Source organism: Pelobates fuscus, chromosome 7 (genome assembly GCF_036172605.1).
Source record: "Pelobates fuscus isolate aPelFus1 chromosome 7, aPelFus1.pri, whole genome shotgun sequence".
Lineage (NCBI taxonomy): Eukaryota > Metazoa > Chordata > Amphibia > Anura > Pelobatidae > Pelobates > Pelobates fuscus.
In genome coordinates, this window is record NC_086323.1 from 20,343,701 (window position 1) to 20,363,744 (window position 20,044).

The following is a 20,044-nucleotide window of genomic DNA, read 5'->3' on the forward strand; positions in this document are numbered from 1 at the left end:
AATTGTATCAGTGAAATGCTCAGCCATCTCGCTGCCTGAGGGGTTACAGTCTAATCAAACTGATGAGAGAACAGCCTGCAGGAAAGTAACAATGAAATGTAAACATACTTTGATGTTCTTATTTACTTTTATTTTAAAAAGACCAATAAAAAAGAACCATGGATAAAGACACTGCAGTGTGCACAGGTGGAATCATCTGACTGGGTATATGTCCTCACGGCCACTTGAGTACACACGTGTATTTATTTATTTTTATTTTTCTTGCAAAAGCTACAGTCTGTCAGTGATTTGTGGACAGAACTGTGTGCACAGAGCTCACTGAGGCAGCATTGCAAAGACGATCAGAAAGTACAGTCACATAGAAAGCATCTTCAGCTGTCTGAGCAGACAATGGGATCTCTGGTGCAATCTCTGCTGTCTGTAGATGGGTATAGGATTCTGTATTTAGCCGCTGTGTTCTGTCTGTCTCTGGTGTTGCTAAAGGGGATCCAACTCTTCCAGAAGAGAAATAATTTAATGACAGCATTGAAACCCTTCCCCGGACCCCCTGGTCACTGGCTATTTGGGCAGGCTGATGTGGTAAGGGATACAGAGACAACCGAGCTGTCACGATGCATAAATTACTTTATACTGTAATATACTTTATATTGTGCATTAAGGTGTCACAGAATGTGTCAAAATATGTGAACACAGTTAATTCGCTGATAACATGACATCGCTGTGGTGAGGTTTAACCAACCATAGTCCTGAAGGGGTTACATGGTAAGTAACCTTTTTCTGCAAACGATAAAGGACGTGTTGGCACAAACACATTATAACACAGAGATATTATACTGCTAAAGTCCACTACATTATAATTTGTAATAATTGCAGATAATATCATTAGCGTTTGCTGTGAACGACAATTCTAACCAACGTAAAATCTCAACAGACAGGTGCATTTTATTTGTTCCTAAACCTCTGTATAGCTTTGCAAATTGAAGGGTCACTCCGATCAAACACCAGTGTTTTCAGAAAACATTGAGTTTGGTTAGTCCGACCCTTTCTGTTGTGGGCCACCAGCAAATGGGGAAAAAAAAGCCTAAACTTACGTCTTTTCCAGTGCCAGGTCCAAGTTCTCCCCTTAGCCCAATCCTCACCAGAGGGGGAAGGATGTTGGGGAAGGTGGTCAGGCAGGGTGGGAAGAGGGGATGACATGAGTGACATGGAGAGGGAAGCAACGCCATGATTGACCATCTGGCTATAGACATGAATTTGCACTAAATTCACTACCCTGGAACCATAGTTCCACCCTGATGATGATGCTGGTGGATTTACAGTAGAGGGGATAGTTTCTGCATGTGTGCATAGTGAAATGCTGCACATACAAGCTCAAGGCACCACAACCACTTCAAATCACTGAAATGGTCATGATGCCTGGGTTACTCCAAGCATAACCCTTTAAAGATCGGTTTTTTTTCCAATTCCATTTTAATTGGTCTTTTCAAACTACAAAAAATATAATTACACAGTGTTCAAACCAGTGGCAGAACTACCACCGGTGCAACCGGGAGGCCCATGCACTTCCACCATCCGATACCCAGGGTCACCTGATGGAATAAACTGCTTTTCCCATAATCCTCTGCCGGACAGGGGATAGCCCATATTTTAATGCTTTATAATGCGTTATAAATAGTGGGACACCATCTCGCAATGGCTTAGCAAGGTCAAGGAAATCCTTTGCAGCAAGACCAGGTTTGTCTGGGATATGTTACTGGAATCGGTGAATTTCTGCTCTCTGGCCGTGTCTGATCCCAGATCCAAGCCCTCTCCCCGGACTGTCCTTGGTTGATTTTCCATGATGTCTACTTGTTTTCTTCCCTCTACTCACAGGGTTATTCACTAAAGGGATACAAAACCAATTTCAAATGTAAGATCAAAATAGCAGAATTGGAAAAATTCTCTAACTTTGTCCATTTCGTCTACTTTGGCTTTAACATTTAAATTCACTTTGGATTCTCACTTTACTGAATGACCATGTCTGTCTGGGTGTGGGAGTTCTGTTAGATTCACACAGGAACTACTGGTGTTCTCTTCCCTTTCTCTTTATGTTGTTTTATGTTCTTTGACTGTGGATATTACATTTATATATAGTATAATTTTCTTTGTTTGCAGATCTCTAGTCAGGTGTGTGTTTACAAATAACTGCCGTGTCTTGGATGCTACGTGACTTGTCACGTGTTTGATCATGCAGCTTATTGTATGACAGCTGTTGTCAAATTTTTAATAGACTATCCCTTTAACATGTTCAGGGCTGGTAGTCTGGCTATCCACTCACTATGTTAACCATTTCATGGCCACGTGACTGGCCATCTCCTAGCTCTGGTAACACATACAGGGCCAGAGGGGTGGAGACCTATTTTCCTTTAACACATACAAGGTCAGGTGACTGAATATTTCCTGGCCCTAAAAGAACAGGGGGTATTACAGGGTCCTCATTACTTTATACTCCTATCAAAGACATTTAAGTGGAGAGGGAAAAAAAAGGAAAGAAAAGGTGACAAGTTTTGCACAACATTTAAACCACTTTATAAACTGGAACAGAGTATTTAACACCCTAAGTTTCAGAACACATTGTTAAACCTCCCTAAATTTAATTTGTTTAATTTGTTCCTTCAATACAATGTGTGCCTTGGCTGTGCCAGGGCTGAACTAGATTGTGAGGTCTATTGCTACATTCTGAATCTATAGTAAAAGAAAATGGAGCATCACATATAACACAAGTTACACGTAATTGTCAGTGTTTTATTGAATGGTGAAGTTTTGGTTCTCCGTTAATCTCTAATGTCTGGTGCGTTACGCTTTCTACTGCAGCTTAATGAAGATGGGAAATCACTGGATAAATTATTGGGCTGGGCCACCCAATTCCCGTATGCCAATCCTATTTGGTTTGGACCGTTTGATGCATATTTGAACATCACTCACCCAGAATACGCCAAAACTATACTGTCAAGGCCAGGTAACTAGCTTTATTTATTAATTAAATCTGTATTGCTGGGAAGGCCAACCATTAATCGTCCTTGTGAACTGCCAATTCAGTAAAGGGTTTTGTAATGCTCACTTATTAACAATATGGAACACAACTGCAGATAACTGATAATGTGAATTAAATGGTAACAATTGAAATAAAGGTTTATTCAGTACTTGTACCGTATCTTTAATTCTTTGGCAGAAGATAAACAGCAGCAGGATTCGCAGTAGTTTAGTTTAAAGCAATATTCAGTCCATAGCAGAGAGGAGCTTCCAAATTAGAATTAGTAAATAGGCAGCAGAATAATTAGTGAGGTAGAGGCAATAGAGTGTAAGCAGAAATGCAAGCAGTTATAATCCTGGTTAGGACGATGAGTACTACTTAGCTTTGTAGGGGTGGTAGTCCAGGTTCTGTGAAAGTTGTTCCCAGATTGGATAAGGTAGCTGCAGACAAAAGAGTATTCCAAAGGCAAGTCCGTGGTCGAGGAGAGGAGAAGGGGGGTCAACGTTAAACAGTCCGGGTCCGGTACACAGTAGAGGTAAATACAATTGCTCTTTAGAGTTTGCTCTACAATTGCTCTTTCAAATTAATCCAGCCCTTTGGCGTTGGCGCGGTCTCCCTATGTATCCTGGGAACGACCGCGTCAGAGGAGGGGGAGTGGCCGTGCTCCGTCTACCCGGAAGTCTTAGGGTAGAGGATGCCGGCGGTTAGGCTCTGACAGTACCCCCCCGTAAGAAGCAGCCACAGGGTGCTATCAACGAGGTTTAGACGGGTAGCGTTTATGAAACGCGTTGATTAGTCTGCGAGCATGGACCACGGAGGAGTAAACCCAAGAATCCTCATCTACTCCGTAACCCTTCCACCGAATAAGATACTGTAGGGCAGGGCTGCCATCAGAAATTTTGGGGCCCCTGACACAGCTCAAGGTCTGGGCCCCCTGGCGCCTGCACCCGAGTCCCCCCCCCGAGTCCCCCCTCCCCCCCGAGTCCCCCCCCCGAGTCCGCCCACAGGGATGCAATGTCTGCAGGGCCGGTGCAAGGATTTTTGCCGCCCTAGGCAAAAGTAAAGTTTGCCGCCCCCCCATGTGACATCACAGTGCCCCACCCATATGATCTGCCATGTTAACTAACACAGTGCTGCAGTGCCGCCGTGTTTACAATAAAAGGCCTGCAGGGACAGGCTATAGACACCAGAACCACTACATTAAGCTGCAGTGGTTCTGGGGACTATAGTGTCCCTTTAATGTGAGGTAAATTAAAGATAAGTGCCACGAATAATATACTAGATTGCCTACTTACAACCAGATGAGGATGATGATGGGCTTCAGCTGCCGTCTGGCTCCACTGGTCTGGTGTAGAACAGGCTCTCTGGAGGCGGTTTGTAACTGTGGTCACAAAAATCAATGTTCTGGGAGAACGGGAAGCAGCTCCATTTTTTGAGGGCCATTTACACAGCTCAAGGTCTGGGTCCCAGGGTCCACCTTCATGTTCCACGAATGAGTTTGTTCACAGGGGTGTGTGTGTGGGGGGGGGGATGTCCTGATGTGTGTAAGGAATGCATTGTGTGAATCTGTGTTTGTATGTGTAAGGGCTGCAAGGTGAGTTTGTGTATGTATGGGATGCAGTGTGTGTGTCTGTAAGGGATGCACTGAGTGTGTGGAAGGGGTGCATTGTGTGTTGCTGTGTGTAAGGGATGCATTGATTGTGTATGTGTGTCTGTGTGTAATGCATTGTGTGTTTTTCTGTGTGCAAGGGGTGCATTGTGTGTGTGTGTGATGGATGTCAATCTCTCCCCCTACCCCCGTCAATTTCCTTCTTCTCCCCCCCCTCCAATTTCCTTCTTCTCCCCCTCCCTCTCATTGCCTTCTCCCCCCTCCAATTTCCTTCCTCTCCCCCTCCAATTTCCTTCATCTCCCCCTCCAATTTCCTTCCTCTCCCCCTCCAATTTCCTTCCTCCCTCCCCCCTCAAATTTCCTTCCTCCCTCCCCCCTCAAATTTACTTCCTCCCTCCCCCCTCAAATTTCCTTCCTCTCCCCCTCCCTCAAATTTCCTTCCTCTCCCCTCCCTCAAATTTCCTACCTTCCTCTCCCCTCCCTCAAATTTCCTACCTTCCTCTCCCCCCCTCAAATGTCCTCCCTTCCTCCCCCCTCAAATGTCCTCCCTTCCTCTCCCCTCAAATGTCCTCCCTTCCTCTCCCCCCTCCCTCAAATTTCCTCCCTTCCTCTCCCCCCTCAAATTCCTACCTCTCCCTCCCCTCCCTCAAATTTCCTTCCTCCCCCCCCAAATTTCCTTCCTCTCCCCCATCAAATTTCTTCCCTTCCTCTCCCCCCCCCCACTCCCTCAAATTTCCTCCCTTCCCTCCCTCTCCTCCCCACTCATTCAAATCCCCCCCACTCCCTCAAATTTCCTCCCTTCCCTCCCTCTCCCCCCACTCATTCATATTTCCTCCCTCCCCCCTCAAATTCCCTCCCTTCCCTCTCCCCCCCACTCATTCAAATTCCCCCCCCCACTCCCTCAAATTTCCTCCCTTCCCTCTCCCCCCACTCATTCAAATCCCCCCCACCCCCACTCCCTCAAATTTCCTCCCTTCCCTCCCTCTCCCCCCCACTCATTCAAATTCCCCCCCACCCCCACTCCCTCAAATTTCCTCCCTTCCCTCCCTCCCCCACTCATTCATATTTCCTCCCTCCCTCCTTCAAATTTCCTCCCTTCCCTCTCCCCTCCACCCCCACTCACTCAAATTTCCTGACACCCGGCGGGCGGGCGAAGGAGCACTCTCCTCTGAGTGCTTCCTCTTCAGCTCCCTCGCGCGCCGCGTACTGATGCCGGAGCCGGAAGATGACGTCATCTTCCGGCTCCGGCATCAGTACGGTGCGCGAGGGAGCTGAAGAGGAAGCACTCAGAGGAGAGTGCTCCCTCGCGCGCCCGCCGGGTGTCAGCAGGGCCAGCCTCTGGGGGGCCCTGTGGTGACCGGCTGCTGGGCCCCCCAGGAGAAGAGGCTGGCCCAGTGGGAACATACCGGGGTCGCAGGGCCCCCTGCGACCCGGTATGTTCCCACTGAATGTGGGGCCCGGACGACCTGAGCAGTCCGGGCCCCCCAGGACCGCCGGGCCCATGACAACCGTTGCGGTTGTCATGCCCTGATGGCGGCCCTGCTGTAGGGAACCACGATGGATCCATGAATCCAGGATCCTTTGGACCTCGTACTCTTCTTCACCTTGCACAAAAATAGGATCAGGAGTAGTAACAACATCCCTCAGGAAAGGGTCGGAGAGGTGAGGTTTAAGCAAGGAAACATGGAAGACCGGATGAAGTTTCAAGTTAGGTGGAAGTTTCAATTTAACCACGTTTTCGTTGATGATTGACAATATACGAAAAGGACCAAGGAAGAGGGAACTCAGTTTCTTTGAGGGACGGTTGGTGACAATGTTCTTTGAGGAGAGCCATACAAGATCACCTATTTTATAAGTAGGAGGAGGTTGCCTTTTAGCATCGAAAAACTTATTTTGAGTTAACGACGCGTTCTTAAGATTTTCACGTAATTTGAGGAAGAGGGAAGACATGAAGGCGTTCTGATTGGAGACATAGGGGTTAGAAGAAGGAAGTCTGTGATCAGGAAACGAAGAGGGATGGAACCCAAAATTTGAGAAGAAGGGAGTCATTTTACTACTGGCGTGAATAGAGTTGTTGTACGAAAATTCTGCCATCGGCAACCATGTGATCCAATCATCTTGTAAGTATGAGCAATAACATCGTAAGTATTGTTCAACACATTGGTTAACTCTTTCCGTTTGCCCATTGGTTTGGGGATGATAGGCTGAAGACAATTTGCGTTGAATATGGAGGGAGGAACACATCTCGTACCAGAATTTGGAGGTGAACTGTGTTCCTCTGTCCGATATGATTTCATCAGGAAGTCCATGAAGTTTCACAATATTGTCGATGAATACTTTGGCAAGTTCAGATGAAGAGGGCAACTTCTTCAAGGGAATAAAAGTGGGACATTTTTGTGAAGCGGTCTACCACTACTAGAATGGTGGTATGATGTTGAGAAGGAGGGAGTTCTACCAAGAAGTCCATCGAAATGGATTGCCAAGGTCTTTCAGGGATAGGTAGGCTCAATAATTGACCAAATGGTTGATGATGTTCAGACTTGGATCTCTGACAGGTTGGACAGGTTTTGACATAGGATTCTATGGTTTTGTCCTGGCGAGGCCACCAATAACATCTTTTAGACAACTCCAGTGTCTTTTTTATACCAGGATGACCCGCCAAAGGGGAATCGTGAATTAAGTCGAGTACTTTATTCCTAAATAAGGGAGGAATATATATTCTGTTCTTGAAATAGTAGATACCGTCCTTTTTTGTTAGTTTGTTTGTTTTGGGAAGTTCAAGAGCTTCTTCTTTAAGATGTTTAATATCATCTATTAATGAGGATATAATCCCTATAACTTTAGATGGAGGAGTACCACTAAAAGGAGGACCTTGGTGGATTCTGGACAGGGCATCCGCCTTTTTGTTTCTGGATCCGGGTCTATAAATAATTTGAAAATTAAACCGAGCAAAGAAAAGATTCCATCTGACCTGTCTGGCCGAAAGTGTTTTGTTAGAATGAAGATATTCAAGGTTTCTATGGTCAGTATATACTATTACAGGAGTTTGTGTCCCTTCAAGAATATTTCGGCAGGTTTCGAAGGCTGCCTTAATACTCAATAATTATTTTTCTCCTATAGGATAATTTTTTTCAGCAGGAGACATGGATCGTGAGAAAAAGGCTACTGGATGGAGAGGATCTTGAGGTGTTTGGTGTTGAGAGAGGACAGCTCCGATAGCTGTGTCAGAAGCATCCGTTTCCAGGACGTAGAGGAATGCAGGATTCGGGAGTTGAAGAATAGGAGCAGTTGTAAACCTCCTCTTTAATTCATCAAAGGCTGCTTGAGCCTTTTCGTTCCAAGAAAAGGAATGTTTACTGCTGTTGAGCAGATTAAGTGGATGAGCAACATCGGAGTAGTTTTTAATGAACTTCCTATAGAAGTTGGCAAATCCAAGGAAGCGTTGCAAGTCCTTTACATTAGTAGGAGTAGACCAATTAAGAATACAGTCTATTTTGGTAGTATCCATTCTTATTGTATTGGGTGAGATAACGTATCCCAAGAAGGTAATTTCATTAACCTCGAAAATACATTTTTCTGGTTTAGCGTATCATTTGTGAGTTCTTAGTCTGGATAACACCCATCTTACGTGTTTCCTGTGTTCCTCGAGACTGTTAGAGTATATAAGTATATCATCTAAGTAAATGATAACACATACATCTAGAAGATCCCTGAAGATGTCGTTTATGAAATGCTGAAAGGTTGCAGGGGCGTTACAGAGCCCGAAGGGCATAACAAGATATTCGTAAAGGCCATATCGGGTCCTGAACGCCGTTTTCCATTCATCATTGGCCTTGATTCTAACAAGGTTATACGCCCCACGAAGGTCAAGTTTAGTGTAGATGGTAGCTGTTCTTAATCTTTCGATCAACTCATTTATCAGGGGAAGAGGATAACGATTTTTGACGATGTTATTTTGTTTAAAGATCTGTAATCTATGATGGGACTTATAGTCTGGTCCTTGTTTCTTACAAAAAAACATGCTGGAAGCAGCTGGTGAGCAGGAAGGTCTAATGAACTACGGAGGTTTTCATCCAGGTATTCCTTGAGGGTTTTCAACTCTGATTCGGAGAGAGGATAAATGTGCCCAAAAGGAATAGGAGCCCCATGAATGAGGTCAATTGGACAATCATATGGTCGATGAGGTGGAAGTGTCTCAGCTTCCTTTTTACTAAACACATCATTGAAGTCAGAATAGACAGGAGGTATAATTGGTTCTTCAGTAACTTGTAAAATGGGGATGTGTTGTAAACATGTTCCCTTACAATATGCAGAGCCAAAGGTGAGAGAAAAGGGAGCCCATGTAATTTGCGGGTTGTGAGTCCTTAACCAGTCGATTCCTAGTATAATTGGATAAAGAGGAGAAGTGATAACATCAAATACAAGAAATTCGGAATGAATATTATTAGTAGTCGTTCTTAAAGGAATAGTTTCATCGCGAATGGGCCCCGAGGATATTAAGGAGCCATCAATAACTCTGACAGAGACGGAAATACGTTTTTGAACACAAGGAATTGTATTTTTTGTTACAAAGGATGAGTCAAGGAACACCCCATTAGCACCGGAATCAATAATGGCCTCAGTCGTAATTCTTTCTTTGTCCCACTGTAATATGAGAGAAACAGAGGAGAAATGAGAGGTTGGTTTTGAAGGAAGTACACTCATTATAGCTGTGATAGAAGCATGCTTACCGCCTCTTGGACGTTTCAATAGAGGACATTCTGGGACCACATGTTCTTGTGAAGCACAGTACATACAAAGGTTCAGTTGTCTTCTTCTGGTTCTCTCTTCTGGAATTGATGTAGATTAATTTAGAAATAAACAAATATGTTTAAATGTCTATCTGTTCCTGTCCAAATCTGAGATGATTAAATTGCGTATACGCAGAAGTAAGCTCACACTGACACATGGAGTTCAGGTTAAAAGCACTTCAGAAAATTTAATGCCATCTAGTTGGAAAACAGTTATGCAAACCTTTTTAAAGGCAAAATGACATCATCATTGAATATCAGATAATAACAAATAAACATCATTAATTGGATTAAATGTTATGTGACTATATCAGTGTCCACCCATCAATATTATTAATTGGATCAAAAACTAAGTGGTTAGCTTCGTGTCCACCCACCAAGAGGTGGTATTATTTTGGACACGGGTAGGGACAAGGGGGTCTTGAGCGTCATTTTACACGGTCGGTGATGTCAGATCTCGTGGTCAGGTGCAAGGTCTCTTATGAATAGAACATTTCATTACTACAGTGTTCTCATGGCCTTCAATTTATACTATGTTGCGAGTTAGGGGAAATTCAGCAGTTCCTGGGTTAGTCATATCTTTATGGAAAAATACAGTCTTTGTCTATTGTGTTAGATGTGCTGAGCAATTCTGTCATGTAATGTAGTTTTCATATGGAGAAGTCAGGTTATGAGGACAAAATGGAGGATTTGTCACAGCATCAGGTTAAAATGGAGTTAGTGCAATAATTCAATACAAGTACAATAAAGATTTTTTAATAATTCTACATCAGTAAGAGGACTTCTTACCACCCCTATGTCCATAGGTTCTGTAGGAGTTATCGGTTTCTCAGGTGCCCTTGACGGAGTGAAGGGTTTTTTCCATAGGGAACTAGAGAGAGATTTCTCTGCTTTTCTTTCCCTAAGTCGTCTGTCAATGCTGATTGAAAGTTGGATCAGAGTATTTAGTGTAGTAGGTAGTTCAGTTCTGGAGAGTTCATCTTTGACAGCTTCAGACAACCCGATACGGAATTGGTTGCGTAGGGTTATGTCATTCCATTGGGTTTCTGGTGCCCATCTTTTAAATTAAGCAATGTAATCTTCTACGGGTCTGTTTCTTTGATGCAGAGTTCTGATGGTTTGATCTGCAGTCGCTTGTTTATTGGGATCTTCATAAAGAAGGGACATGGTTTCAAAGAATTCATCCAAGGAGTCTAAGATGGGGTCATCGTTCTCCAGAAAAGAGTGAGCCCAGGCCATGGGTTCACCTCTTAGAAAAGAAATAACTGAACAAACCTTAGATCTTTCAGTGGGATAAGATCTAGGTTTTAAAGCAATCAATAATTTGCAGGAATTGAGAAACTCCCTGTATTGGGACCGATCTCCAGAAAACTTTTCGGGGTTGGAGACAGCAGGGTCACTAGCCGAGTGTGTAACAGTATGAGGAGTATGTGTTTGCAAGTCCCTTACATAAGTAAGGATCCGTTCATTGGTGATCTGTAGATCTTGCATGCCTTGGGTAAGCGTATCCACTCTTTGGTTCAATCTAGTGATTTCAGAAGTGAGATCTGCTGGATCCATTACAAAAGGCTGGATTAATCTGTAATGCTCACTTATTAACAATATGGAACACAACTGCAGATAACTGATAATGTGAATTAAATGGTAACAATTGAAATAAAGGTTTATTCAGTACTTGTACCGTATCTTTAATTCTTTGGCAGAAGATAAACAGCAGCAGGATTCGCAGTAGTTTAGTTTAAAGCAATATTTAGTCCATAGCAGAGAGGAGCTTCCAAATTAGAATTAGTAAATAGGCAGCAGAATAATTAGTGAGGTAGAGGCAATAGAGTGTAAGCAGAAATGCAAGCAGTTATAATCCTGGTTAGGACGATGAGTACTACTTAGCTTTGTAGGGGTGGTAGTCCAGGTTCTGTGAAAGTTGTTCCCAGATTGGATAAGGTAGCTGCAGACAAAAGAGTATTCCAAAGGCAAGTCCGTGGTCGAGGAGAGGAGAAGGGGGGTCAACGTTAAACAGTCCGGGTCCGGTACACAGTAGAGGTAAATACAATTGCTCTTTAGAGTTTGGAGTTCGCGGGAGGCTTTCAAATTAATCCAGCCCTTTGGCGTTGGCGCGGTCTCCCTATGTATCCTGGGAACGACCGCGTCAGAGGAGGGGGAGTGGCCGTGCTCCGTCTACCCGGAAATCTTAGGGTAGCGGATGCCGGCGGTTAGGCTCTGACAGGTTTATTCCCGAAACACCAAACTGTAATGACATAAAAAACTGAATTGAAAAATTTAGACTGCAATAACCAAGCCACGACTATTTCTGAAGTTTTCCAAAACAGTTTTTGGGTGCTGTCTTTCCTGTTTTTGTAAAACTGTTTTCGAGCTGTTTGACAAAAAAACCCCACAAAACTCTCCTGGCACGGAAAGTCCGGTCCCTCGGCTGTTTTACACTTCACAGTGCAGGGCCGGACTGGGAAAAAAATTCGGCCCGGGCATTTTTTTTTTAACACAGCGGCCCACTAAGAAGGGGGCGGGGCAGAGAGAGTGTGTTTTGTCATCATTAATGACAAACACGCCCCCTCTCAAAGTGCAGGCCAGGGCAGACCATGCGCAGAGCTCTGCTGAAGAGCTCTAGCATGAGAAAAAAAGCCCTGTATTTGTTCTGCACAGTGCAAGCAAATTTAATAACATGCTTGCACTGTGTTTCCTTGCAACTTGTCTCTGGTGTCTCTATAAATGGATACCAGGAGACAAAAATGCCAGGAAAGAGTATTGTGCATGTGTTTGGAGCCTGCCATTGTGTGTGTGCAGAGTGAGCTGATTGTGGTGTGGTATTGTGTTATAAGGTCGGTTTTAGTCGTGTTGTGTTTGTGGTGTATTGTAATGCATATGTGGCTAGGGGCTGAAGAGAATGTGTGTATAGGGGATGTAGCAAAAGTGTGCATACAGGCTATAGTGTGTGTGTGTGTGTGTGTGTGTGTGTGAATATTATATATATATATATATATGTATATATTATATAAATATGTTTGGAAGTATTGTGTATGTGTGTGGTGCAGTGTGTCGTGGGGGGTTCTGTGTGGGGTGCAGTATGTGTGTGTGAGGGTGCGGTGGGTGCTGTGTGTGTGGGTGCTGTGTGTGATTGATTTGTGTGAGGGTGCTGTGTGATGTGTGTGAGGGTGCTGTGTGTGATATGTGTGTGAGAGTGCTGTGTGTGAGAGTGCTGTGTGTGAGAGTGCTGTGTGTGTGTGTGTGATGTGATGTGTGTGATGTGTGTGTGAGAGTGCTGAGTGTGATGTGTGTGAGAGTGCTGTGTGTGAGAGTGCTGAGTGTGATGTGTGTGTGATGTGCTGTGTGATGTGCTGTGTGAGAGTGCTGTGTGTGAGAGTGCTGTGTGTGATGTGTGTGTGAGAGTGCTGTGTGTGAGAGTGCTGTGGATGATGGGTGTGTGAGATTGCTGAGTGTGAAAGTACTATGGATGATGGGTGTGAGAGTTTGGGGGGTAGATACAAATAAAAAAGTAGGCATTATGTCCCCCCTCACTTCTTACCTTTTAACCTGGGAGGGGGGGACCGGCATGGTGGTATCTGGGAGGGGGTTCAGGCACTATCCTGGTGGTCCAGTGGGTGAGTGAACTCTAGCCTGCCTGCGGGCTAGAGTTCACTCTCGTTCACTCTCGTGAGATCCGGTCATTGCCATGGCAACGCTCCGGATCTCGCGAGAGGAACCCGGCGGAGCTGCAAGATAGAGCTCCGCCGGGTCCTCTCCTGGCTCCCTCCCTCCCTCCCTGCTGGCGGCCGGAATATTCTCTATGTGGGCCGGTGGGGAGATCTTTGATCTCCCCACCGGCCCATCATTGAAAACAGCGGAGCCGGCGCTCGCCTGCATAGACCGGCAGGGGAGATCCTGGGACTTCCCCTGCCGGCCTCGGCCCCACGGCCATCGCGGCCCACCGGGCATTTGCCCGGTATGCCCGATGGCCAGTCCGGGCCTGTCACAGTGTAGTAAATGTTCCACAATTTTGAAATAAAGAAGATAGGCTGAACTTTTGGTGCTGAGAGAGCTCCAGTTATTTTATTTTTTTTAATAAAAGCCCCCAAAACAGTAGAACAGAACTCCTACGACTTCTTGCAGAATAGGTTGTAGTGGTTATGGTAATCAAAGTGTTTCTTTAAGAATTATTTTGGATGAATCACTGGTTATTCTCTAATTAAAAACAATGTTTTATTTACTTATAGCCATGTTTGGGATCTTATTGCTTTATTTTCCTGTCTTCTCCGCCTGCTGTTTTATCGTATTATGTAATACGTTTCCATTAGTAGATATGTAAAAAATTATTGTATACTTTAGTATTGCTGTCTGTTTTTATGTATTGCCTACTTAGTGGTTGGGTTATAGTGCTGTAACCAGGACGTCATTTAAATTTTTTTTTTTTATTATTTCTTTTTTCTGATTTACTATAGATCGCAAGGGTTATATCCAATATGAATATCTAATTCCCTGGATTGGTAAGCACTAAGCACCAATTATTTTACTGAAATCAATGGTTATTTTATACATGGATGGGTATGTTTAGTAGAGATATAGCAAAAAACAGAATAGTGAATTGTGTTTTATAAAAATTATTTTCCATCAAATGAAAATCCTGAAGGCGGAGGTGGATGTCCTTTGTCTAACATTTACTCCATCAAATATACACTACGTGGACAAAGGTTTTGGGACACGTGGCCATTACATCAACAGGGAGTTTCATGACATTGTATTCTAAATACATAGACATTAATATGTGGCTGTCCCCCCTTCCTCCCTCTGCAGCTATAACAGGCTCCACTCTTCTGGGAATGCTTTTCCCCAAATTCTGGAAAATAGTCTATAACTCACAAAATAAGATTGGTTAAAGAACCATTCACAACTATAAAACTCAGGGAGGATCAGCCCCTTGAGTACATGGGGTCCAATGGATACACTTGTGGCCGGAATTTTAGGTAAGCAAACTTTATTCAAAGGGTAAATAAAAAAGTTGAGCAGCATAAAATATCAGTGTCCACAATCAGCCCACCAGCCCTCTAACCTGCTCGGAGTTCATCTGGGGTGTATAGACTGTATAAGAGTGTCCCTCTTTCCCACTAGGCTTGGTTGCTTGTGCTGATGTGTCTGCTTCCTGGTTCCGGTCTGTTTTTTTTTCTAGAATTCATTAAACCGAGGGCAGACCACTGAAGAAGAATGTTAAACTAGCCATAATCCATTGTTTCCTCTGCTTATCTTCCTTTCATACAAATTGTCTAGACCCACTTAATCTCACTCAAAACCATGCACCATTTCCTCCTTTCCTAGCCATCTATAGACTGTTTTCTATGTCCGTCTTTTTCCTTCCTCAGCCATCCATACATGGTCTTCTTTATCCTTCTTTCTCCTTCCCCAGCCATCCATACAATGTCTTCTATATCCTTCTTTCTAATTCCCCAGCCATCCATACAATGTCTTCTATGTCCTTCTTTCCCCAGCCATCCATATATTATACTTGACATTTGAAAGAAAACTAACGTATTTCAGACCGACGGGTCCTTAGACATATGTCCTATACATAAGGGCCTGTAGGTCTGAAATGCATTAGGTGTTTGGTGTGGCACTTCCCCCTGTTTTTTACTTTTTATTTTGTTCTTGTGCCGATTAAACCTCCTGTGGACTTTGAGCACTTGTAGTGGCATTATTTCTATTTTTTGTTTTTATTGTATTCTACATTATTTTTTCTCCTTCCCCAGCCATCCCTTTTGGGTTACCAATCTCTTTCCATTCTTGAAACAGCCAGTATGCGACATGTTCATATTCTTCCTCACTTAATTTTCATGTTGTCTGTCCATGTTTCTCACCCAGGATTTTCCCTATGTCTATATTTCCTCTGCCCCTTCAGGCATCTTATTTACCCTTCCAGGTATATTGTTCCTCAACCAGCATGCCCATTTACCCACACCTTCCTATCTTACTTACTTATGAATGTGATGAAATAAGTCAGGTGGCAGCAGTGGTTCATGCCTTGCTCATGTCTTTTGGTGGTGGGAAGCTGGCCTGTTGGTGTCAAAATGTAATGAGCTATCTTGGTTCTGCTGAAAAGCAGCCGTCTTCTGACCTCCTAAACATGCTCCGCAGGCCCCTGAATTCAGGAGCATCAGCAAGTGAGTGTATGAATGAGGGTACCATAGGACACAAAAATCTTTTTTTTTTTCAAGTCTTTAAAGTCCAATTGGAACATTAGTCAATGGTCAATGAAGAATGGTTTGAGACAAACAGTCCAATGTAACTGCCTTCTATTCATTAAATGACATGTTCATTTCACAAAGAAAGTTGTATCTGTTACTTGTCTCTGATTCAGGGAGAGGACTATTGCTTTTGACTGGACAGAAGTGGTTCCAGCACCGTCGCCTGCTGACCCATGGATTTCACTATGATGTGCTGAAGCCGTATGTGAAGATAATGAGTGACTGCACTAAAGTCATGCTGGTAACAATTAATATTTTTCTCTATTAATGAGTTCAGTTTGATGTGGGCAGTTTATGAGTCCATTCTAGGTGCCTACTTTGTAATAATTATATTGGGTTACTTCTGTTTCTGGCTGTACTGATTGACACACTTGAACATGTATTATGTGACATTAGATGAAAAAATAAAAATAGTTGTAGGTGCAAATAAAAATGTGCACAATGTGAACACATGATAAAGTGCAGAAAAAGTTTTATAAAAATGTTACCTAAAGAGGGCTTTAAAATTCTGGTCAGGGCACTTTTGGATAATATATATGTGAGCAATCATATTACAAGAGAACGCACAAGAAAAAGGAAATACATATAGTGTAGTATTTAATACAGCAAAAATACAGAAATAGCCAAACAGATACGAGGGAAATTGCACAAAACAAATTGTGTTATATTTGCTTTGCCCACTAGGGGGCCATTTATCTCTGGTAAGGTGCACACTGAGAATTCGGAGAACCCTTCTGTTCTCCATCTCCAAGATCATTAAGGTGAATTCACAACTGTTACAACAAGCTGGAAGAGGTGGTTCTGTCTTTAGGCAGCACTATTGCACTTTATCAATGTTACACTTTTGTTCTTTGCATTATGTGACATTAGCAGAGCAGGGGAAGGGAAAAATAGAGCACACAACACATTGCTGCAGGAATAAAAGAGATAAGTGACAAAGTAAATAATTAGAAAGGAAGGGTAAAAGGCAAGGAGCTGAATGGATGTAATTTGTGAGATGGGATTAAGAGGGACAAGGAACACAAGGAATCGCTCAAGTGGAACTAAAGAAGCCCTGTCACTCCCCCCCCCCCCCCCCCCCACCACCAAAAAAAAAAAAAAACTTTTCATAAAGATCAAATAATTATGAAATGATGGTAAATAATGTGTTGGAATTTCACTGAAATTCTAAACCCAGTCAAAATATATCATAAGATACATTAGGGTCTTCTTTGACTCATGCATTTTTCCTCTTGACGAAAAGGCAGAACTAATGTTGTCAAGCTTTGTCAAGCCCTCGACCATCACTAGTAACAGTTGAAGGTAAGAAACATATTAGAGAACCTTTGACACCAATTAGCCCCATTACACCCACAGCACAAACATGACAGAAGTTGTGTCATGGGCAGCACCGTGAAGATACCCATTTCAAATATAAAAGCACCCCTCCAAGATAATGGTGAGCAACACACAATGCCACCTAGCTCACTATACATAACTGATTTCATGTCAGTGTAAATAAAGACAGGGAACATTTTGGCAAAAAAGCCTTTGTCAAGGGAGCATTAAGCCACCAATTTTTTGAATAAATTCATAATTTTGTCTAAACTTATATTTATAAGCTATATATCTGCTGTATTAACCCAACATCTACTGAATTAAGAAAAATATATAGTAAGTGGAGCGCTGATTAAATGAATGTGCAGGGGGTTAACTAAATAGGGTACCTAACTACCTATAGAATACAGTACAAAAGCATAAATATATAGCCCCTTCTATAGTAATAAATCAAAAAAAAAAAATATGACCTTACTAGAGCACTCAAAGTTAAACACAATTTATTGTAAAAATTCAATATAAAAGAAATCACTTGTGCATAAAAAATGTCCTGCCCGGACACAAAAAGCAACCACTTTCAAACACAATATAAAATAAAGCAATCGCTTATGCAGAAAAATGTCCTGTGCGGACTATTTGAATAAAAGCCATAAAAAGAGTCCAGACCTTATTCAGATGCTCGGCGTCCCGAGTCAGAATATATGATGTTGAAAAAGTCTTGAATAAAAGTCCTTTTGTAATCCGAGTTAAGGCTTGTGGTGATGGGAGTCAGACCTCTCCAGACGCATTTCTCCGCTCCTGCGGCTTTATCAATGGATGAGGTCTGTCTAAATGCATTCACTTATATACCGGCTTGCCGATACCAATTAAGTCACAATAAATTCCTCACAGAAACAAAATTAAACTTGCGTATAACTTGGTGATCAAAATGTATCATAATACAATAACTTTTAAATCTTATTGCTTGTTATGACCAGCGAGTAGCGTTTTTACACTCTGTTGATTATCGTTACTATAGTAACGCCCGCCCAGGCAGATTTAAATGTAACTGCCGTTTTGTGTTCTCGGGCAGAGAATAGCAGAATATTCACAAACGCTCATATTTAAAATAAAAAAAATAAAAATGTATTAGACATGAGTGCTCTGTAATTAAATGGTCAAGTCACAGCAGCATTGCATAGACCAAAAATCTTACTTTTGATTTATAATCGAATTTTTGCATTTATAATATTAAGTTAGTTACCGATGTTATACTAAATAGTCTTAACTGTAATCTAAATATTCAATCTATTATATAAAGAACTGGAAATAAGTGAGAGTCACTCACATCTGAGCAGAATTACACCTGCATCTAAGATGCAAATATTCATATGCCCAGATTCAAAAAATGTATTTAATTTAGACGACGAGAAAAAGAATTATAATTCCCTTACATTTGCTTCCGTTGCTATAGCAACGTCTGCCTCAGCATATTTCAATATACTTATAATTGCATATTTTAGAAAAAATGTGAATTACTTCCATTCACTTTACTTCCGTAGTATATATGGAAACGTCTACCTTAGCAGGTTTAGATATCCCTAATAGAACAGAGAAATATATCGTAAATAATGTTAATGTATTTTTATGAATAAAATATTACTATAATACAGAATTACTATAATATAGGTTGAATATATATGAGATATACAAAAAATCCTGGTAATTTGAACCTATTCATTCCCATCTTTACATGTACTAAGGGCCCTTTCTTTCAGTGGTTCATAAAAATAGACCACAAATTCAAATAACCATTGGACTTTTTAGAGGGAAGATTTATCCCAAAAAGTGGCATAGTTCAAACTCCGCATTTAGGCCCTTTGGCTGCAGCGTGTCCAATTGGTATATCCATTTCATCTCAGCTATGCCAAGTTGTTTGGTGTGGTCTCCTCCTCTCCAGTTTTTATTCACTTTACAAATTCCCTTAAAGTTTAGAAGGCTCATATCCGAATTATGTTTGTGTGTAAAGTGGGCAGAGACTGAGTGTTGCATATATCCTTTTTTTATATTCAGCATATGTTCTCTGATTCTGACATATAGTTGCCTCTTTGTTCTTCCCACATATTGGAGTCCACATGGGCACTCCAATACGTATATAACATTGGTGCTTTGGCAGGTGATGTGATCTTTTATTTTGAAAGACTCCGTCTTAGTCTTACAGTTATTTTTAAAAACTTCACATATTCCTTTTGCTTGTTTGTACCTGCTACCTTTGCATGCAATGCAGTCTAAGCAGTGGAAGAAACCGTTCTTCTTAGTTGTAATTGGGGCGTATTTGCCTTTTAGATGTTTGTTTGTTATTTTCCTTCTTAAGTTCGGTGCACCCCTGAAGATAATCTTAGGTTTTTCCGGTAAACTGCTTGCCAGAATTTTATCTTTTCTCAATAAGTGCCAATGTCTCGTCAGTATCCTTTTCAATTTTAGATTTTCTTTATTATAGTTCAGTATGATAGCTGGGAATTCTCCACCTGCTTTTGATGTTTGTAGTTTGTTCTTATTCTCTAAGAGTTTAGTCCGATCTAGGTTGTCTACTCTGCATAATGCTTCCTCTATCTCATTGTGTTTATAATTTTTCGACAGGAATTTGTTCTTCACCATCTCCGCTTGCTCTCTATAAACTTCAGAGTCTGTGCAATTACGTCTCAAGCGTCTAAATTCATTATAAGGCACGTTCTTAAGCCACAATGGTAGGTGACAGCTCTCTTTCAGAATAAAACTGTTCACATCTACTTCTTTGAAGTGCGTTTTTGTCTTCACTCTCCCAGAATCTACATAGATGGTAAGGTCAAGGAATTCTACTTGTGTTTTGCTGCAGATGGTATTCAGTTTGACTCCCCAGGTATTCATGTTCACATACCCTAAAAAACTTATTTTAGGGTATGTGAACATGAATACCTGGGGAGTCAAACTGAATACCATCTGCAGCAAAACACAAGTAGAATTCCTTGACCTTACCATCTATGTAGATTCTGGGAGAGTGAAGACAAAAACGCACTTCAAAGAAGTAGATGTGAACAGTTTTATTCTGAAA

General features: G+C 42.2%; 1 protein-coding gene across 1 annotated transcript in view; it reads left to right on the forward strand.

The window, feature by feature from the left end:
- Positions 1 to 390: 390 nt before the first annotated feature.
- LOC134569109 (cytochrome P450 4B1-like) overlaps positions 391 to 20,044 on the forward strand; it is a 51,296-nt gene continuing 31,642 nt past the window's right edge. Inside the window, exons 1-4 of the mRNA XM_063428011.1 lie at positions 391 to 579; positions 2,854 to 2,998; positions 13,864 to 13,908; positions 15,771 to 15,898. Of these exons, the coding sequence (XP_063284081.1) occupies positions 391 to 579; positions 2,854 to 2,998; positions 13,864 to 13,908; positions 15,771 to 15,898 (507 nt within the window). The remainder of the gene's footprint in view (positions 580 to 2,853; positions 2,999 to 13,863; positions 13,909 to 15,770; positions 15,899 to 20,044) is intronic.